The 22,552-nt window shown below is 34.5% G+C and overlaps 1 protein-coding gene across 1 annotated transcript in view; it reads right to left on the bottom strand.

Annotated features, from left to right (window-relative positions):
• The window catches only part of LOC110460324 (G patch domain-containing protein 8-like), a gene marked incomplete at its 5' end in the record, with an annotated part of 29,519 nt that overhangs the window by 6,606 nt on the left and 361 nt on the right, over positions 1-22,552 (bottom strand). The window contains 4 exons of the mRNA XM_021513164.1: positions 1,152-1,387; positions 3,750-3,935; positions 5,670-5,725; positions 21,099-21,127. Coding sequence (XP_021368839.1) covers positions 1,152-1,387; positions 3,750-3,935; positions 5,670-5,725; positions 21,099-21,127 — 507 coding nt within the window. The remainder of the gene's footprint in view (positions 1-1,151; positions 1,388-3,749; positions 3,936-5,669; positions 5,726-21,098; positions 21,128-22,552) is intronic.

Raw genomic sequence — 22,552 nt, 5'->3', positions numbered from 1 at the left:
CCCTTCCCCATAGGATGCTACTGTTTAAATTTGGTCAAAATACCTTCATCCAAACAGAAGAAGGATATTAAAGCTATTCCTCTATATCCCTTATTGGGCCCCGCCTCTCTGCCCCAAGGGGGTGTCAGACCAACCGTTTATACAAAATAAAGTCCCATTCACCCAAGGATGCTTTAGACCAAATATGGACAAAATCCTATTACTGCAGAAGAAGATTTTTTTTAAAGAATTTGCCAAATTTCCCCTATTCGACCCCACACCTGTGCCCCCAGGGGACCACACACTGTTTATATACAAAATTGAGTCCCCTTGGACCAAGGATGTTCCAGAATAAATGAGGATAAAATACCTTAATCCCTACGGTAGAAGAAGGATTTTAATGGTTTTACCTCTATTTCCCCTATTGGGCCCCGCTTCTCTGCCCCCAGGGGGCTAAACCCACCGTTTATACAAAATTGAGTCCCCTTGGCCCAAGGATGCTTCAGACCAAATTTAATCAAAATCTACTTAAAAGTAGACAGACGGATGACGGACGCTGCGCCATGCATGGCATAAGCTCACTTGCCCTTTCGGGCAGGTGAGCTAAAAAAAGGGTTTGCATGTTATGATACGGGGACCAGGAGCAGGGCTGGACCCCAAAGCAAAACATAATAATAGCATGACTATATTTGTCTTTTCATGCTTAACAAGAGAAAGGCTGCCTAAGATCTGTCTCGGGTGCTTGAATGTCGTAGATGGGCAGCCTGGAGGACTGCTTTAAATCAGTAGTCTTTTAAAAGTAGTCTTAAACGGCCAGACCCGAAGCTTATCCTATAAGCATGGTTAAAGTTATCTCTAAGTAGCAGTAAATTTAGTTTTAGGGATCTTCGCCATTTCCAAGATATGAAGCAGGGACTAAGTCCCTATTGTCAAGTCCTTTTAGCATGATGTATACTTCGCTTTTGGCCTATCATGTGCGAGGGGTAAAATCATTTCTCCTTTAGACATTCAACAAAATATTCCCATGTCTCAAGAACCAAGGATGCTTCACAGGAAATATGGTGTAGATCTGTACATAAAATTGCCTTGTATATGCTTTTTTTCTTTCATTTATTCATTGTTAGGTGAACTAGGAATTAAGTAGGTCAAAGGTCAAGGTTGATTTGCTGTACCTCTGATCTTGCTTTGATGCAAGGCCTGTATTTGGCATCTTGATGGAAGCAAGACATTCATCAGGCATCTTAATAGAAGCAAGGTATTCCTCTGGCATCTTGATTGAGGCTAAGGAATCATCTGGCATTTCAACAGGCATCTGAATTGAAGCCAGGCATTCATCTGGATTCTGGATTGAAGCCAGTGATTCATCTGGCAACTTTATTGAAGAAAGGACATCTACCTTTGCCTTCACCTGAAAACAAGAATGAATAACTGTTGGGAAAAAATATTCAAATTAAATCAGATCTTAGACATTGAGTCTAATAGTACAGTATATACATTTACTATTTTTAAAGAGTAAAGTAAAATAAAGGGCCAAGATTGTCTGTGACTTCGTTCACATTAAAATAAATTCCCATTTCGTATTTCACTGTCTCAGCAACACTATTCCTTTATATAAATTTGGTTGAAATATGATCAACTTATCAGAAGGAATAAGATTTTGAATTCACCCAAATTACCATTTTTTTGCGCATTGCATTTCAGCCCCTTCCTTTATATAAGAGACAAATGAGGTTTAATCACTCAATTGGAATTTTCTTTTTGATTTGAAATCTGTCATCAAGATTATTGCAGGGTAGAAAAATATACTACTTCCCCATGGCAATCTGACAAACTAAAAATCTTTGATGCATTATTGTATCTAAATGTATAAAAATATGGAAAAGTAAGGAGAAGAAACAACATTTGTATTACTCATTACTGATGTGTGACAGGAGAAAACATACCGAACTTGACCAACTTTAGCTAAATCAACATATGTATTTCATATATCCTTCATGACCCTCAAAATTTGATTTAGTTTAATGAATTACAGGCAGATTTCCCTATTAGTCAGAGTGTAAATACTGACCACATCCATCAGAATCCTGGTATATTTGACCAAGTTCTTGTACAAAAGCTTTTGACCAATTAGATAGCAATATGGTAATAAATTATGTGCAGGTTCTTTTCACCTTAGTTATTGTGCAGAAACTCAACCAATCAAAAATGCATGGATTTTGCTACACTTCAAACTCAGCGTCAGCCTTTGTGTAATGCACATGCACACCAAGTTTCATAAAAAAATTACAATATTTAAGCAAGTAATTTTGTGGAAAGTAAAGTTTGGAAATTGACCAAAACGTGCACAGTACACTAATTAATTATGCAAGAATTTTGCTCAAGTTCGAACTAAGCATCAGGCTTCCTATAATATACATGCATACCAAGTTTCATCAAAACAATATTTACGCGAGTTATCTTGTGGGGACAGACGGACTCCCCATACCATAATATGTTCAGTCAAAAATTTTGACAGCGTATAAAAATTATAAATGTATCAAAATAGTACCAGAAATACCAGCAGCTGAGAACATATAACAAGAAAGTAGTCTCCAATAGCAGTCTAAACCTCAAGGACAGTCAAGGTTAGTTTTTCTTTTTTCATACCAAGCAATAGGGTGGGAATCTCAAAAGTTTCTGTGGTATCACCCAGAAAGTACATCTCAAGGGTCGGGGCCAGATTCTGGGGCCAATCCTTGTAGTAAGAGCGCACAACTCTTTTCATGTCAAGCAAGCATTTATATGGAAATATGGATGAGATCTCAACTGTTCCCCAAGTTATGACCCAAGGAACAAGTATCCCAGGGCTGGCTGGAGGACCCTGGAGAAATATTGGTACCACAGTTGTTTCTATAGAATTATGGGATGGAATCTCAAACATATCATGTTATGACCCAAAGACTAAGTCTGAAGTGGCAGGGCTAGACCCAAGTGCAAATTCTTGTAGCATGCTCGTGTTTTTCTCTTCATGCATATGGTCATACAGTTGGAGATTTCATCCTTTTCCACATTATTAGTCTGGATTGAAGTTTCCAGAAACAGGCACTGACACAAGGGCCAATCCTGATAGCAGGAGTGAATTGGTTTTGTAAGGATGATTAATAGACACAATGGATAGTGCACTCGCCTTTCACCAAGACAGCTGGGCTTCAGTTCCCCAATTGGACATGAAAAGTCACAAGTTATATCACTTGCCCAATAAGTTGGTTTTTCTCTGGGTACTCCATTTTCTCCAACAATAAGATCCTTTGCATGTTTTCATCCAGGGCAATTAGGATGGTTAATATAAGGAGAAAATCTCAAGTGGCTAATCTTGTTTTTATTGATATATACATTTCTCCATGCCCGTTATGTATTTATGTACTAATTTGAAGGAGATCTTTAACATATGTAGCTTTACACTCAAAATTCTTCTATCAAGGTGCAACCATGTCAACCCCAGGAATTGTACCAACTTTGTTCATCAACAAGAGGCCTAGGAACTTAAGCTCTCAAAAAGTAGTTTGAGTATGTTAAACAGGACCAAAATCAGTTAAAATCCCTTCATTAAGAGAGGGGATGGATTTCACAACTCTGCTGATACAAAACTGAATTTCCCTTGGTCCAAGGGATGCTTCAAAGCAAATTTGGACAATGGACTTAACTTACAGAAAAAGAACCATTATAAAGACCCTTTAAAGATTTACGAGACCCAGACCCTTATAGGGCTCTTTTCTGATTAGATACTGTACCTGGTTTGCTGCAGATTTCTCGGAGGTCTTGCTGATCTTCACGGAGGCATGCATGTGATCCACATGGCTGGTTTTGTTGTCCCCCCCTGTGTGGTCCGACTTGCCATGATTCTTCCCATCACCAGAGTTGTCAACCTTGGTCACATCTAGGCGGTTAAGGTTCACCTTAATCCTCCTTCTGGTCTCCTGTTTTATAATTTAATACGAGTGGTGAATTAAATGTATTTAAATGTTCATTCTTTGTGAATTGTGAAACAATCTGGTGAAACTGGGTAAGAAACTGACCCTAGTCCTGATATATTAAAACAAAGAGGCCCATTGGATCTGCATTTCTCACCTCTACGACTTTCAAAGAGAATCAAAGTCAAATTTATCTAAATAAGATAAATATCATTCCCCTATATATATCATAATCTTTGTTGGAAGATTGTATTACTCTACACCTTACAATCTCCACTTGGTCATTCATTTAAATCCTACGCTTCATATAATTTCACACAAACTACAGGCCAAATATAACATTCCTAGGCCTCTTGGCTCTTCCAAAGTTGTTTGAAGGTTTCAGCACATTTAAGCTCTGTGACACTAATAGTAGTCAAGGTAATTTATTCCTACATGCTACTGCCTGGAAATCATTATCCTATGCCTCTTGGTGGACCTGTATTGCTCACCTTTTATCCAATGCAAACACATCCACATCTTTGAGATTCAAAGTGGCTCAACATCAGATTTATTTAAACTTTCTTGACAGCAAGCAAGCTAACCCTAAATATCATAATTGATTCTCTTGTTTTTGGAATATGAAGACACATTTTACTGCTATTAAAAGTTGGTCAAGGGCATTTACTTCAACAAATAAGTGTGTTATCACAGTATGCTAGAGGCTTCATGGAATTATGAAAGTCGAAGTATTTATGTTTTTTTTTTAAAGAGTAAGTTGTTACAACAAAGTATAATCTTGCAGTTGTTTGAATGAATCATGCCTGGTTTAACTTTTAAACAAAGTTTTCTGGAAAAAACAAGCATTTCTTTTTCAATAGGAGTTTTGTGTCAATTTAGGTTCAATTTAAAACACACGACCAACCATCTGTGACTGGGAGGTGAAAATAAATCTAGACAAAATTTAGACATTTTGGCAAAACTTTTCCAAAAATCAATGCACGTTTCATATCTGTAAATCCAAAATAATGTAGAGTGCTCAGCTGTGCCATCACTGTCGTCAACAAAAGGTTGACTGTACCTTATTGTCATGGATAGTGACCCATCCCTCTGCCACATGGGGTTGGGCATGCACTTTGTTTATACAAAATTGAGTCATCTTGCCTCAGGAATCCCCCCAACAAAATTCGGTCAAAATCCTTCCAGTCATTCTGGACAAGTCTTTTATATAAAATTTGGCAACAAACATTGTGACATAACACACTTACTCTTTGGGCAGTTGAGTTTATGTTACCTTAAATTTCTCAAAAATTACATCAGTGTTTTTTTGATGGTTGTTCAAAAGGTGCAGCAATTCCAACACCTGGCCAGTACCCCATTCATTATTTTTGAGACTGAGTGTTTTTATGTAGTGCTAATTTGTAGTTTTAATTACGGAAGATTGCTTACAATAGAGCATTTGGTAGCTATCTAGATAAGGTTCCTCGCCTGCAGTATTTTGTATCCAACGTCCATAATCATCACTGCACCAGACATTTAGATTTGTTTCTATCCTGAGCATGCATGCACAGACATAGTACATGTACACATCGGTGAAAATATTTATATATTCCCTGCCATTATATGGCGGGAACATTATGAAAAGTTGATGCTGGACAATGGTGGAACAGACAACAGACACTGCCCTATGAGATAATCTCACACTCATACGGCAGGTGAGCTAAACATTGATACTCAAGTAACTCTAAACTGCTGCCTCACCTCATGGTTGGACCTGTGACTGTTTGTTCCATCTGAATTAGCTCTGCCCTCTTTAGCTGCAAATACAAGGCATCAATTACACAGGTGTTGAGCCAAAGTCATATCCTCACACATTCATGTGATCTGGCTTATAACAAGCCTTTAGGCATATAGGGTATAGACATGTACAAATGACTCTTATTTTCAATGAATTTGATCAGGTCGTCTCCATAACAGACCAAACAGGAGCAAAATGTCATACAATACAATACAAATAAATTAATAAAATAAACATTGAAGAATAAAAAATGGTATATTTAAAAAAAAAATGAATCTGTTGTGATCTAAAATAACATGTAAAATGTGAAAAATCAAAACCTTCCCAAGCATGGTATAATCCAGTACTAATATTATCATTGATGGTACAACAACAAACACCAAGTGGCCAAACTGTGCCAGCAAAGGGGAGGACACTCACAGCTTCTCATAGGAAAGTAAACTCAGATGGTCAAGTAATACAAACTAAAATGAAATCTTAAATATTTCTGGTCATATTAAGACCTCATGTATATGTATCTTTATTTTTACCAAATATGTAATTGAAAAGTTAATGAACGAAATATTTGTTTGATTTTTTTTATGAGAAAATGTTGTTAAAAGATGCATACTAACTGTTTTTAAAATGATAAATTCCCAATCCACCAAACTCCTACTGTGTTGGTTACTTTTTGATACATGAAGCTGTGTTTGGCCATGTTGTGTTAGAGGGATACAAGCCAATTAGCACAGGTTAATGTCTATCATACAGCAGAGTCAGTCAGGTAAAACTAACATACATATGCAGGTCTCAAAGGAAATGTTTGTAGGCAGTGTCCCATAACTACACTAGGTGATATATCTGTATACATGTATGGTGGCGTGCACACCAGGATGTGATGGACCATTACCATGATCAGCCAAAATGTTACATTAACAATTACATTAGTATACCTAGCTTTACCATATGAACTAGGAACAATTTACACAAATCAAATTTGCATTAATTTACCGTTTTCACATTTATTTGGACATTTATCTAACACTTGCCCTTGGACCTTTAACATGCACCTGAGTTGTACCGAGCTGGATTTCCAACAAACTTGAAATAGAACAACACTTTGTTAGAACCAGCATGGTTCAGTTAAATTAGCCTTGAAGTTGATTTTCAAAATGGCAGCTGTAAAGGTCATATTGGATTTCTGAGTAACAAAAAACAAGTAGCACACTTTTTCAGACCATCAATAGATCATCCCTTCTTAGTTGAAATCCCTTCAATAATGTTTCATTTTAGGTGGAAAACATCAAATTGACGACAACAGACAAAAAATGATTGCAATAGATTACTTGAGCCTTTGACTCAGCTCATCTAACAATAGTTAAAAGAACATGCAAGAATATGTCCTTATAAATTAGTTAGTTTATGACACTTTTTAATACACGATTATATATATAAGTTAAAGTTAAGGAAACCATGGTAATGTTCCATATGACCTACACAAAGCTGTTACGGGTCCTCCTAGTATTGTAAACTTGTCCAGATGAACATGTTTTGTGCAACATTTAACTCAGAAAGCTTTGCTTTGTCAGATAAATCAAGATAGAATTGATAATTCTGCCGAACATTCCTCATCTCTAACAATATCTCTGGCCCCACCACTACAATACAGGGACTGCCCTACAGCATTACCACAAGTACTCCCCCGTTATGTAGGTATATTACACTACACCATAGTAAGTGGGCTGTATAAAAGAAACAGGGAATATTAAAAACAGCAGAACTACAAAGTTACACAGAAGCAGTAAATGAGCTAGCATTACAGTTACAAAGGTAATCACCTGCGAAGGAACAAAATGAAACTATGGAAACAAATATAGAAACAAAACAATCAAAATCATAACAGCACTAAATAGAGTGTCCATCAGTATTGTCCGAGTAGGAGCTCACACCAAGAAAATGAACATGTTACTACTACCTACATCACACGCGAGGCCAAACAATCACAAGGCAATAATAGCACTCCCTATACATGGGATGGCTTACTTGCCACTGTTGTTGCTAATAGAGGTTGCAGTTTTATTTAAGTCCAAAAAATAAAAGATATTGCACTCTAGCCCCTCCCCCTACCCATTTATTTTTAAAAGCTTGTCAGCCCTTTTCTTCCCTTTGTAAAGAGTAAATTTCTATCTTCAGAAGAACTAATTTGGATCTCCTTTTTTTGCATCTCCCAATTGTGAAATAGCAAAGCTTTATATATATATATATATTATAAAAAAGAAAAATCCTTAAGGAGTCTTTAGTACTTTCATCTCCTCTAGGAGATTAATTCCCTTTCTACATATATATATTTAGTCGGTCGTTAATCTTATTTTTTCTATATTTACTTCCTTCACATGGACATTTAATCCCTTTTTATTATATATATATATATGTGTGTGTGTGTGTGTGTGTGTATGTGTGTAAACTGTCGAGAACAGCAAGACTTTTATTAACTTTTTATGGTATGGAGACTGTTCTCGTCCTTCAGGACCCTGTTATGTTCACCTGAATATATATGGTCACATTGATTAGCACTGTGGGAAGAATTGTGTAGGTAATGGGAGGAGCAAGGTGTGCAACAAATATTGTCATCATATAATACCAAGGGTACACACAGTGACAAGAGACACAAAGAATTCTTCTACCAGGCAAAACATCTCATACATACAAATAGGCTTATCCATCACATCAACCAGTTGCCCATTTCATAATTGGCAATTTCATAATGGCCCATTTCATAATTAAGTATCTGAACAATTGATTTTTCTGTCTCAAAATTTCAATAGAGCGCAAAGCTGTTTTAGTATTTTAAATAACACAGATTATTCATATATAAGGTTATTGTCATAATTATCTTCATCAACTTCATTGTTGGTGTGCATAGAGTATTCAATGCATGTATTTGGCCGATGAAGAATTCTAATGCATCAGAAAAGACAAAAAAAAAATGAGATAAAGACATTTACCAATAACACGTTATTAATCCATCTGTTCTTATATTATTATAATAATCCTTAAACATGACAAAACATGACGAGATCACGATAGCCTAAACAATAAACAACACACTATTACTTACTTCGTCAAAAATCATATCAATGAATTTGTGACACTTAATTCAGCCTCTTTATATATTTAATAGGTCATGTAGAAAGGGAAGTAATTCACCAACAAATATAAATGAATATCTTTTGTGTGAGATGCTCTGAAATAGTAAGTTTCTGGGGAAAGGGAATGGGAAATCAATCGTTATTCGACATTCATTATACATAAACCCCTCTGTTTAGTGTAACATTCATTATACATAAACCCCTCTGTTTAGCATAACATTCATTATACATAAACCCGTCTGTTTAGTGTAACATTCATTATACATAAACCCTATGTTTAGTGTAACATTCATTATACATAAACCCGTCTGTTTAGTGTAACATTCATGATACATAAACCCTATGTTTAGTGTAACATTCATTATACATAACCCCCTCTGTTTAGTGTAACATTCATTATACATAAACCCCTCTGTTTAGTGTAACATTCATTATAGATAAACCCCTCTGTTTAGCATAACATTCATTATACATAAACCCGTCTGTTTAGTGTAACATTCATTATACATAAACCCCTCTGTTTAGTGCTACATTCATTATACATAAACCCATGTCTTAGTGTAACATCATGCAGTATATTACATATGCTATTTGTATAAATGCTACAATACAGAAAGAAGTATACAATACACAAATAAATGCTGTACAGAAACAGTTGGGGTTTGATTTTTATAGTACACTATTGTATATTATATAATTATGAGAAATTCTGAGTATAGATTGATATCTAGAATTAATATAGACTGATCACAGCTAGATACTACAAAACTGCTGTCAATGATTAGGGTAGGATGTGTTAATGTTGGACCATCACACAGCATGCAATGCCGTAGTTAATAACACACTAACGTGACTACTTAGTGGTTGTTTCCATGTCAACCCTTTATCCCATAAAGTTCAATGGAAAAGGGACCAGTCATGCACTATACTGCTGACTTATACAATTTATATACAAAGCATACAGTTTGTAAAATATTGTTGTTAAGCTTCTTAACATGTCCATTACTTAGCATGGTATTTTTCCGCTGGAGTTTCTTCCCCTTATTTTGTATCAGATTTAATCATAATGTATTTTATTAGTTTCAATAATATCTGTAACAACATAAATTTGCATCGTCTTTTAATAATCTTTTCTCGAAAAATGGAGAGATAACTCAATCAGAAATGACTGTTTCAAAAAACAATACTCCAGTGTTATATTACCTGTTGTATCAAACTTACTTTTTATTACTGAATACCATATTCAAGCACAAACATGAAATAAGGAGTGTTTAGAATATAAAATCTAGAACTAGAAGCTTTCAATCACATTGAATCTAGCACCACCAGGACAGTGTGATATATGCAGTCATCACATTGCTGGAATGTGGTCGGGAGAAGTCCACGTTCAACCATTATCATGCAATTTGTTTAAATCCATGCTGATTATGACAACAACCAATGAATACTTCAGTTAACTATATCAGGTCAGAATGTACTCAAAAATCAGTTAGATCGAAAGTTGTATGCAGTTCATCTGTAATACAGTGTATTCTCAAATTTTATCATTACATTAGAGGTCCACAAGGCCTGAACTGCTCACCTGGATATTTAAGCAACCATGGTAAAATATTCTCAATAAAGTAATATTGCAGCATGCACATGTATGGTAATAGGGTGGTGGTCTGAACCGTTTCAAAGTTATGGCCAAAAAGACTTAGTTGCCTGGGGCAAAATATAAGAGTATATGGTTATATGCTGGGATCTCAACTGATCCATGTTATGACCCAGGAATTAACCTCCCCTCCTTTTGTACATGTTTGGATATCACTGCCCCAAAGTGATCATATGAAATATGATATAATATCAGCTAAAGACGAGTAGTCACTTACAGCATTACATGACCAAATAACCAATTTTGGCCCTGTGCCTCAGCCCCTACAAAGTTTCAGTTTTGAATCCCCTCCACCAAAGGATGCTTACCACAAAATATGGTTGAAATCCATCAGAAAGGTTCCAAAATAGAAGTTGTTTAAAGCACTATGTCCAAAATACCCCTTTTTGGTCCCACCCTATACTCCCCCTTCCCTGGGGTCAGTCTCTACATGTATACAATTTTGAATCCTCTCCTCTTTAGGATACTTCCCACCAATCATATTTGATATCCCATAACATAGGTCCATAGGAGGAGTTGCTATAAGCAATATGGCCAAATAAATAAACCTGTTTTGGCCCCACCCCTCAGTCCCACAGGAGTTCAACCATTCAATATCAAAAATTTTGAATCCTCACCACCTTGGGGATACCAATACAAATTTGACAATGAAGTGGTTCAGAAGTAATATGGAAGACATTGGTGACTGACGGACGCTGCGATACAGTGTAATCTCAGCTTGATAATAACACATAAAGAATAAAAAGATGCCCTTGATCCATGGATCAAAATTGGCCAGGATAAAGGAATAGATGCATATGCCAATATATACATTGAATAGGTTACTATGAGCATCCTCAGCTAGTCAGCATATTGTAGCAGGTTAACTTGGTTACATTGGAATAAGGTGTGCAATAAAGATGACAGATGATGATATGTGCTACATGATAATTATAAAGTGTAAATGAGCACAGATCAGTTCCCAAGTTTAGTGACCAAGACACTCGCAAACCCATTCAACAGTGAAAAGGTACACACAAATATACAGGTACCAAGATTCTGTATACTACATCGTTTACAAATATACAGGTACCAAGATTACATCGTTTACAAATATACAGGTACCAAGATTCTGTATACTACATCGTTTACAAATATACAGGTACCAAGATTACATCGTTTACAAAAAATCATTTCCATATATTCTGGTTCACTTTCATACATAAAATTTACTGAAACTGATCTGATAGAGATACATTACAAAGAATTGATACACAGCTGTGTAAAACTTACTTGTTTTTTGTGAAAACTCACTTTTCAAATACTAAAGCAATGCATTACTGCTGAGTTGTAAAGTTATAAAAGAGAGACAGCATTTTACCCAGTGTGTATATATATATATATATATATATAGTCTATCTAGCAGGTTAAATAGTGAAATGGGTGTCAACAGTTTTCATATGCAAACAAAGAACATCCAACCCCAGAGCACATACACATTATCTTTAACATTTATCCACATCAAACCATCGACAACGCAACAAATCAAGTAGTCAATTAATGGAACAAAAGTAAAAGAAGAAGTTTCAGCTTAAAAGGGAAACTATCCTTAATCAACAAACATCTTTGTCATGTGGACAATATCAATACTGACACAATAAAATCCTTTATGGACAAATAAATTACAAGCACAGCAATTTCAAATAAGTGAAAACAAGAACAAACTGGATCATTAAAAAGATGTTAAAGTTTGATTTATAGTACAGATTGTATATAAAAATATAATTGGGGTGTTCCTTGTTTTTTAAAAACCATCCAAGAAGAAATATCTCACATGACAAAAATGGTAGGCGATTTGGATAAACTCCAGGTTAATCACTAAGTTGTAAGCTTGAAGAAGAAAAGCCAGGAGAAATGGTAACTGTTGTAATGAATAAATACAGCACATAGTGTACATAGTGTGTGTCTGCTAGGTTTAAGTGTCAATACCTTTCTAGTCAACATCCTCATGCTGAAATTCAAACAAAAAACGACCTACAAATTACACACTACACTATCTCTCCAATACTTATATACCCCTTGGTTTGCTGAGACTATAGATTGTAATAGGCATGTTTTTGCAGAACAATAACACTAAGATAAGAAAAAGGAATTATCAAAAGATATATGCTAAATAACATGTGTCGAATTTGGTTCTTCATAATATGCCCTTGTATGTATATTAAAATTTGTGAAAGTGTTAATGTGAGGGTGAGATTAGATCACTTGCAGGGTGTCTTAACACATTGGTACAATACAGCCAACAAAGTACAAGCAAAGTCCAATTCAGACTACATCTTGGTAACATGAAATCTTAACTTCAATTGGTCTTGAAATGATTGTTGTATAAGATATTTGTTACTATGCCTGTAGTTTATGAAGACCTTACCAATAGAAATGTAAGTGTTTATGCTGGAGGACAAAGCAAGCAGACAACTGCATGAAGTGATCTCTATATTTCTGAGTCCAGGATGCAATGTACTGAATATATTTGCAAAGCTGAGGACAGAATAAATGTTACAACATTCAAACACCAGTCACAAGTTCACAATACCAATTCATGTCAGTTTATTATATATCACTTTTTAAATTGTACTCTGTGTAAATTCAAGCATTATATTTTACATACCCTATTCTGATTTAGTGGCTGTGCGAAATGATAAGTAGGATGGCAACTATGAAATTCCACTTAAAACTATTTTTGGTGAATCAGCGTGTACCTCAATTTATTTTTAATACAATGTAGCGCTTAAAAATTCTGGATAAAAATCTCAGAACAAAAAATACAGGGATGTTGGCACTCCTAGTTATCAGTGGCTCTATGTAAATTTGATCTGAATTCTCTGTTGGAATGATGTGTAGTCAACAGTATATAGATCATGCTGTAATCACTATGATCAACACTTCATAATTCTGTGTGTGACATTGTCCTTTCCAAATTTTTCAAATTGACTAAAGTAGCAATGTATACAAACAGAACAAGACAGTTTTCTTATTTCTGGCAACCATTTTTTTCTTTCTTGATCGAGCAGTTACTTTCTGAATAGTCCAATCTGATGTGTGCATAGCTACAAATGACATGAACAACTAAAAACCGAAAGGAGCCCTGGTAGGAACTACCAGAAAGCTCCATATAATACCTTCTGAGAAATAATGGTAACAAACTTATATCTGATTCTCAAAATGGCTGTCTGGCAGTCATGCATCCTCATGCTCTTCCAATCAGTCCAAAAATTGAACATCCACAACAAAAGAATAAAGAATCCTACCTTAAAATTTGAGATCAATTTAGTACTTCTTGGGCATAACTAAAACAAAATTAATAATTATCAAAAATCCTAGGCAACCATCTGGTTGCCATGTTTTTTTCTTCTGTGGTCAGTTTCAAAATAAGACAACACCCAAGCAAAACCATTTGTCAAATTTGAGAAAGTACTGTAACAGAGATATATCCATAACAAACTTGTTCTTCTGACTTAAAAATGATCAGGTACAAATAAGGACAAAACATTTGGAAAAATCCCTGAAAAATAGCAATAACAAACTTTTGAATGTTCAAAATCCATCTTGTTCATGAACAAAATAATAGAGCCTACAGTCCTTCATATAAAATCTGAGAAAGAGACTTGTCCCGTTCTTCCTCAGAAATAGCAACAAATAAGTTTTAAGGACAGACCAAAGACTAAAGGCAATTCAGACAGCCCACCATCTGAAAATGGTAGATTAAAACAAAAAGTATAAAAAAAAAAATGTATTTCAAAGCAGACCAAGCATTCTTCGAGGCCAGTGGACATGGCAACAACACATACAAAAACATAGAAAATCCAACAGAGTCCAGCATTAAATCAATATAGGTCAACTTCAATCAACTGTTCAATTAATTAACAATAGTATGATATATCATAATCAGATTTGGAATTTGATAACTGTAGAAAAAGACTGAGGATGACATTAAAACAAAATCCTTTTATTTTGAATTTCAGGTGGTTATCATGTGGTTTCAATAAATTGAATACTACCTTAATATTTGGTAGAACAAGAGGCCTAAAGGACCTGCTTCACTCACCTAGCTTTTTGAGCAACCACAGCAAAATATTTTCATCATACAAAATATGACAGAACTTGCTCTATTGATACTTCAAACCAAATATGGTAACAATCCATACAACTGTTATACACAATTATATTCCATTAGCCCAAGATCGCTCTTGATAACTTCTGTTAATTCTACTTTATCTATACTAAATGAATAGGATTTTACAGATTTTCCTATTTTCCTCTATGAGCCTCATCCTGCATCTTCAAGAGAAAACACCCTCTGTGTATACAACACTCCTTGGCCGAAGGATGCTCCTGAGCAAATTTAGTGAATATCCCTTCATCTATATACATAAGGAGAAGAATGTGGGGGACTTACTGCTATTTCTATGGGGCCTTACCTTCAGTGTCTAAAACAACTAGTCAACATGGCCCAAGTATGATCCAGATTAAATATGTGCAAGATCCCTTCATTCACATGGAAGAAGTAATTTTAGAATCAAGGTTTTCAACTCTACTGGGATTACATGAATCTCAAAATTACCAGGAGCTACTTTTATTCAACATGGTATTACTAAAAGTCTTAAATTTTACAAATATACATAACAGGCAAAGGTATAATGTACTGGTTATCACTTTCAGAAGTATATTACGTTTTTATGCTATGTCACTTAATCGGGTTGCACTCCACTTCTGTATTTTTTCAATATAGAACTCAAACAATCAAAACGACTTCACTTTTTTATACTTAATTAGGTTAAAATCCCTTCACCTGAATTGAAAGAGTAGAATTTTGAAGATGTACCACTGCCCGTGTAGGGCCCCATCCTCTGACCCAAGAGCTTCCATGGCCAAGGAATATTCCACACCAAATTTGGAATTTGTTTTAATTTCATGGATCCATTCAGTACTACATGGGTTTTTTTCTATTTAAGAAAAGACAGATGCCGCGCCACATTTTTATTATACACATCCTGTATTCAATGTGATTGCGTAGGCTACTCTAGCCCAAGAATTTATACACCAGAAGATTGGAAGCTAATCTATCATTAGTATACATAATGACTAGCACAGAATCCATGCATCAGTGAACTTATGATATTGTTGGTTAGTTATCTACAGTGTACAGTCGAACATAGCCTTCACAGGAAATCAATACAGCTATCATATGTATATAATTTACATTAAGATACATAAACTTCATATTGTAGTCATTAATCACAAAACACTTCAAATAGTTTCTATTACTTTATGTATGCAAATTGAAAGTAAATAATTAATATGATTTACATCAGTTAAATTTACCATAATGATAATTAAGCATAAATCAATACATAACAATTTCATGAATTTAATTTAAATATTATTTCATGTTAATAAGAAATATAGAATTCCAATATACAAACCATACTAGACTATGCAAATGCTTTGCAATAACGAAAATTGTCAAAACAGTTATCAGCACAGTAAACTAAAAGCCAGAATGCAAAAGGTGCACTTGTATTGGTTAAAATATTATCAGCATGTTTGTCATTATTAGTAGGATTTTAAACAGAAGTGATTTGGGAAATAATAAACTTTGAATTGTGGGTTTATCATACACATTTGGATTTTAATTAAGAATTTCTACAAACCAACCGAAAATATTGTAATTGTGAACAGAGCAAAACTCAGAGAAAACAGAAGAAACAATAATAAAAAGTTTTTGAACATTAGCACTTAGAACTGTTAATTTTCAATAAAACCTAAGCTAGGTACAACAATAGATTACTAAGTTATCAAAACTTAGTCCTGCCATGCAAACCAGTATGTTAATAAAAACCTCCAACACCCTTTAACTGAACCAAAAACACTTGCCAAGTAGTGATGGGCCAATTATCATTTATAATCAAAAATTGATCAGTTTGCCTTTTCAAATTCCAATTATCGATTACTTATACAATTTCAAGGATGCATAAAATTTTTGAATATTTTGATAATATGATTAAACTCAATGTTGGAAAAAAAAGAGGCCACCAAACGTGGAGTAGAAGTCACTACATTGCTGTTACAAAAGACTCATTAGGGTGTTCAGGCCTATACAAAATATAAAACAATTATATCATCGATCCATTTACTCCATAACAAACCCATTATTGATTATAACTTTAACCAGATTGTCCATCACTACTACTTAGTAGCAAGTGCTTAACATATTTTGACAACATATCCCAGAAGGATTGTTTATTAAATACAAATTTAATCAAGATGCCCAAAGGCCTGTATTGCTCATTATTTTATTTTGTAATATGAAACTTAGCTTTACTTTTGCTTTATCAACAACGATTGAATTAAAGGTTCTAGGGACCTTCATGTCTAATGTGTCTTTACATATATATATATGGCCTTAGGCTTAGATCTCAACTCCTGTTACAACCAAAAGACGATGTCCCGAGGGCTAGGTACGACACTTGGAGAAGTCAGGGTTGCATTATGAACTAATCCCAAGGTGCAGGCTAGGCCCATGACAAAATGAGATATCCCAATAGCAAAAGGCACAACTAAAGCACTAGCCTTATGTGTAGAAACTTTCTTGTGAAAGTGGAACTGTTAAGAGTTATCCGGAAAAGCTTAGAAACAGCTTACTTTGTAGTTTTGTTTGCATGGTAATAAAGAAAGACATGCAAAACTAGGGTCTGATGTGTATACCAAGTTTGGTACAGATATAATAAATACTTTTCAACTAGAAAACTGTCAATTTTGTATTTTGGGGTATTTGTTTCTATGGTAACACAAAACGTTAGCAAAAGGCAGAATATGGGCGTAAGCCTGACAGGTGTACAAATACTCTTAAAGGAGCTTTAAAACAGTGAATTTTGTAGTTTTAGCTATTTATTTCTAAGGCAACAGAAAATATACTGAAAAATAGGAATTCCAAAAAAGGCACAACTATATGGTACTGCCTGGTTTTGTGTACCAAGTTTTGTAGAGATTGTGAATATTTTTAAGTTGTGTGCCAGAATAACCAGGTGTGATTTTGTTGTTGTTGCTATTTCCATGGAAGCAGGAAAAATATTAAAAAGAGAATGCCCCAATAGGAAAAGGCAGAACTAGAGCACTGGCCTGATCATGCCTGATTAGTAACTGGCCTGATAATGTACAAGTTCCTCTGGCCTGATAATGTACAAGTTCCTACAGATATATGAAACGGTTTAGGAACTGTTATTCAGAATGGGCACAGACAGCTAGACAGACCCCACCAGTTTCGCGGGGGATGAAAATACTTATTGCCAGGTATTTGTATCTGTTTCTAACAATAAAGGTGAGTATTCAAAAGAACATGGACGATTTCTTCTTTAATTTTGATATATGTTGGCTATGTTCTGAAATGAGAATACATCACTTTATGATAGCAGAATACATAATTGCAAAGTAAAGCTCTATGTTGGTAGTATAAAATATCAATCTCTAAACATACATGAGAATCATCAATAACGATTACCAGATACAAAACACCTTGAATAAATGACAATGTGACATACAAACAAAGACTATACACAGAACATGCTGCTGCATTCACCACCACCATCACAGTAGTAGGCCACGTGACCTAGACAGAGGACGTCACAGATCAAGCAACAGTAAAATAAGTTTACAGTGGGAATATGTTGATGAAGTGGAAGGAAGCTCAATTGTTTTCAAGGCCAAATTTGTATATAACAAATGCAGGCCCTAAGTTCTCAGCATGCACCACATTAATGAACTGCTCTGAAGAGTAAACATGAGGTAGAGCTTGTGAATGTTAGATTTGGACAGTAAGCGTTTAGTAAACATACTAAAGATAATGGTTTCTTTAATGTTAACTTTTTTGTAACACAGAGATTTGAGGAAAGAGGGTTTTTCACATTGTATCTAGTAGGAAGACTACCTACATGTACATGGTTAGGACAATATAAACATGAACACAACTTAGAATGCCGATGGTTTTGTCTGACATTACCTCTGGCCCTGTGACATCACCAAACTGTAAAAACATTTCTTTCTCTTCACATTGTAAGGAACTACTTTTAAATATATTTTTTTTGATAATGGAATGTGTATTAATATTCAAATTCAGATATTTCACATCCTAGGAAATGTCCCATTATATCAAGTGTTCGAAGTGTTCTGAGAAAGGAGTGTTTCCAAGACCAGAGTGAATCGACAAATAATTTTTTCCTTAGAAAAGTGAATAATACATTTTTTTAATTTGTTTTAAGAATTTGAGTAGAGTATCCTATACACCATATCATTTACAATTTTGCAAATTGTATTTGCTTTTGATACAAATTGACCCCACCCCCTGAAAACAGTTCTCTACATAAAAGGATGCTTATACATTAACATATATACCAATCTGCTGTACCTGTAAACGTTCTTACAAACTCTCATTCAGGTTGTACGGTTTAAGTTTTTAAACTTACATAGAAAATCTCGTTATGGTGAAGCGTCCTGGAAAGAATTGTGTAAACCATAGAATATGACTGTTACTGAAGAATCTATTTTTAACTTTCACAACTTTCGGGTATCAGAATGTAATGAGTCATAATTTCTATATAAGATATATTCAATAAATTTAGTTTCCTTAAGTTTTGTCCAAACGAAATTTATACAGACAGTGATACTCACTGGGGTTTTATACCTGTATCACTGAATAGAAGAGAAAATGTTTTACAAAATGTCTGAACGTGATCAATGTGTTGTAACACATACAATGAACTACAAACCAGATATCGTAATATGCATTGTCTTTTTAATCGCAGAGAAAAAAACATTGTCTCACAGTATCAATGAATATTATTGTGATTAACTAAACATTGACAGAGTTTTAATATTGACATACACTTTCATTACAAGTCTGGGTACCTGCAGTAGAGAAATGTGTAGAATAGATCTAGAGGCTATGTTCATGTCCGGGGAACTGCAAACATGTCTACCATGGCAACAGGAGTCATGTGACACTGTGGAGCGACCTACATACACTTGACAGGTGATTTTTTCTGAGTTTTTTGTTCACTACATTTCAGTAACAACAGTTTATATGAAACTGAAAAACAAACACAAACAATACAAATGTTGATGCCATGAATATTTTAATATTATGCATACAGATTTTCTTCTTCCAAAACTCCTGAAATAAAATATTTGAATGCATTGCATATTTAATGGCGACATAATCTCACAAGACCTTGGTGACATTGTGTTGACCTGACTGTTGACAGCTCAGTATCCAGTGCATGTTGCTGTATTACCATGGAAACAATGCAGCATGCTAGCCATACTTGGCCCCAACAGGGGCTAGCCCAATCCCTTACATGCATTGTCTATCTAGGTTAGAATAAACATTATCCTATTATATTCAATCCAGGTTCATTTCTATTACATAAGCTATAGAAATGGATAACGATTACAAAAATAAACTCTGCTCACAAAAAATCTACAGGTTTCTCTTGTTTCAAAGCATTATGAATCTTCAACACTTTATTGAATGATTGTTTATAGATCGGTATCCCTCCCTCATAGCCTATATATGTTAAGTAAAGGTACCAACATTTCAGCAGTTTTACTTGATTCATTGATAACCCTGTCCAAAATGTTGTAAGCAGAGGGACCACATCATCAGAACAATGTATAGACACTACTTCATTATAAACTGTCCAGTCTACTCAAAAAGAAAAAAAAGCTTCTTTTCCCCCCCAAATCTGTAGCACCATTTCACCAAAGATAAAAAAAAAAAAAGTCACCTAATTCATTAAAATTTGCATTATAAACATTGAGATAAATAAAGGAAATGACGAATTGCATTTCAAACCAAGTGAACCTTATAAACATCTTTATCTTGTATATACATTGAGCCCTCTCTCTTAAGATGTGAAACATTAACGGTGTAGTAAGAGGTAGAATGTTTAGAGTGCAAAATCTATGGCGAACGGCTGTATCTGTGACTTCAATTCAAAGAATGAGACAAGCTGTGACATTATACCCTAAATCATTATCTTATATTTTCTCTCCTTTTTTAAAACAAAAAAAAAATCCATAACTAGAAGTATAAACATCATCAAACTGATTTTCATTCAATTAAACAATACTTTTAATTTCTTTTTATTGTTACAATATAAAGATCTTGATAACTATTATCACAACAAAATCTGAAAAATGTTAAAAGCCTTCTTCTTTCCTGTAACATATAATTAGTTGTTTTTTCTTTTAAGAAAGTATGGAGATTTTTTTAGTACTGCAGTAACCAATCAAACTGCTAAAAGGGGAAACAACCTCTTTATGGCAACTCCCCTACCAAGAGAGACAACTGTTAGACCTCCCCTTACCAAGGGAGACAACTGTCAGACCTCCCCTTACCAAGGGAGACAACTCCCCAGGCATGAGCTCTCTCTACAAACCAAAGGCACGCACGCAGGTAATGATGAATATATAATATAATCAATAAACAGACATAGTACATACATACCAACTGCCGTCTCGTGGAGGGTATAAAGGCTTAGTTAAAATTGATAATAAGAAGGAGAAGTATACATTACCTGTGTGAGACAGACCAAATCCGGCCCACCTTCAATACAAGGGACACAAAGCTCAGTTAGTACATACGTACTCAACAGCCACTAAGCTTCCGACTCAAAATACTTCTACCATCTTATTGAGACAATCCTAAAATACTTGCCATTTTCAAGTTCTGATCGTATCTTCAGACACATGTTTTTTTCTTTTAGTAATTTTGAAAATCTGACACCAGATTTGTCAACAATCTTACTAATATATGCCGTCATTAAACCTACTTCATAACATTTGTTTTACTTGAGGTTTTTTGGTATTCCATTGTCTCCTTTGGAATTCATGTGCAAGAAACACTTATGGTGACTTATTTAAGTCATTTGTACACTCCTACAGACTCCTGTTCATAAGGAGTGACATTCTGGGAATGCTAGGACAAACACTTAAATATCAATATACCTATCTCCCTATTCCTTAACACAATTTTAATCATCCCTATTTCAGTAATAATGGTTTCTTTCCTACACTTATCATTGTCGAGCTAATGCACATTATTCTTAATTTTAGCAAGGCCAAATAAAAAATAACTGCATTTCCTGTTTTTACTAAAAAAAATATGATAAGGATAGGCAGGTTGGAATTTTTTTCTTTCTGGGTGATAGAAATCTGTAATTACTCCATTAGATGTACTAATTAAATATATGTTATGATTTAATAGAGTATATGACCAAAATGTATGCAAGTTATTATTTACTCCATATGATAAAATATACAAATAAAAAAAGAGGCCCAGAGAGCATGTTTTGCTTAATTGGATATTTATGCAATTATAGAAAAATTGTAAAAAAGATGTATTGAAAATGTTTTAAAGCAAATCAAGTTGTGATCCATTAATTTGTGTACATATGTAGCTCAATAGTTGGCAGACGAACAGATGGATGATGATCACAAGGCAAAGTTTAGAAGTATTGAATGAATAAAAAGTCTAGTTGATAAGTTATAAATGTTCTTATATATCTATATGTAACAATTAATTGGAAAAAAGCAGTCTGTCTATATATCATTTGTAATAATTTATCTTCTGATTTGTAAGATATTAATTAAACCTCCTTATGTTTCTGTAAGTTGTTCAATTTACTGCAGATTTTCTCAGATTTCAAGGGATTTTCTCTCAATGCTTTAGCCAAGTGTTTAACTGCCACTAAAACAGGGTTTAAAAGCATTTCACCAATGTTTAGCTACAGGAGAAAACTGGTGATACCATTGAAGATCAAAAGATTGTGACCTGGATTTCTCATTCTCAAATTTTGCAACAAAATGAAGAATCACTTATTTCCCCTAAATTAATGTCTGTTTCATAATACAACAAGTTGATCAGTATAGTGTCTACCACTATTCTACAGCTAGTTAATTAAAAAAATATTTTCTTCCTGCCCAGAAAATATGTAAAGCACATGTTAAAACATGTCCGACTTCATAGGTC

Source organism: Mizuhopecten yessoensis, unplaced genomic scaffold, assembly GCF_002113885.1.
Source record: "Mizuhopecten yessoensis strain PY_sf001 unplaced genomic scaffold, ASM211388v2 scaffold10359, whole genome shotgun sequence".
NCBI classification, from domain to species: Eukaryota; Metazoa; Mollusca; class Bivalvia; order Pectinida; family Pectinidae; genus Mizuhopecten; species Mizuhopecten yessoensis.
The sequence above is the reverse complement of the archived record's forward strand: the minus strand, read 5'-3'. Positions and strand labels throughout refer to the sequence as shown.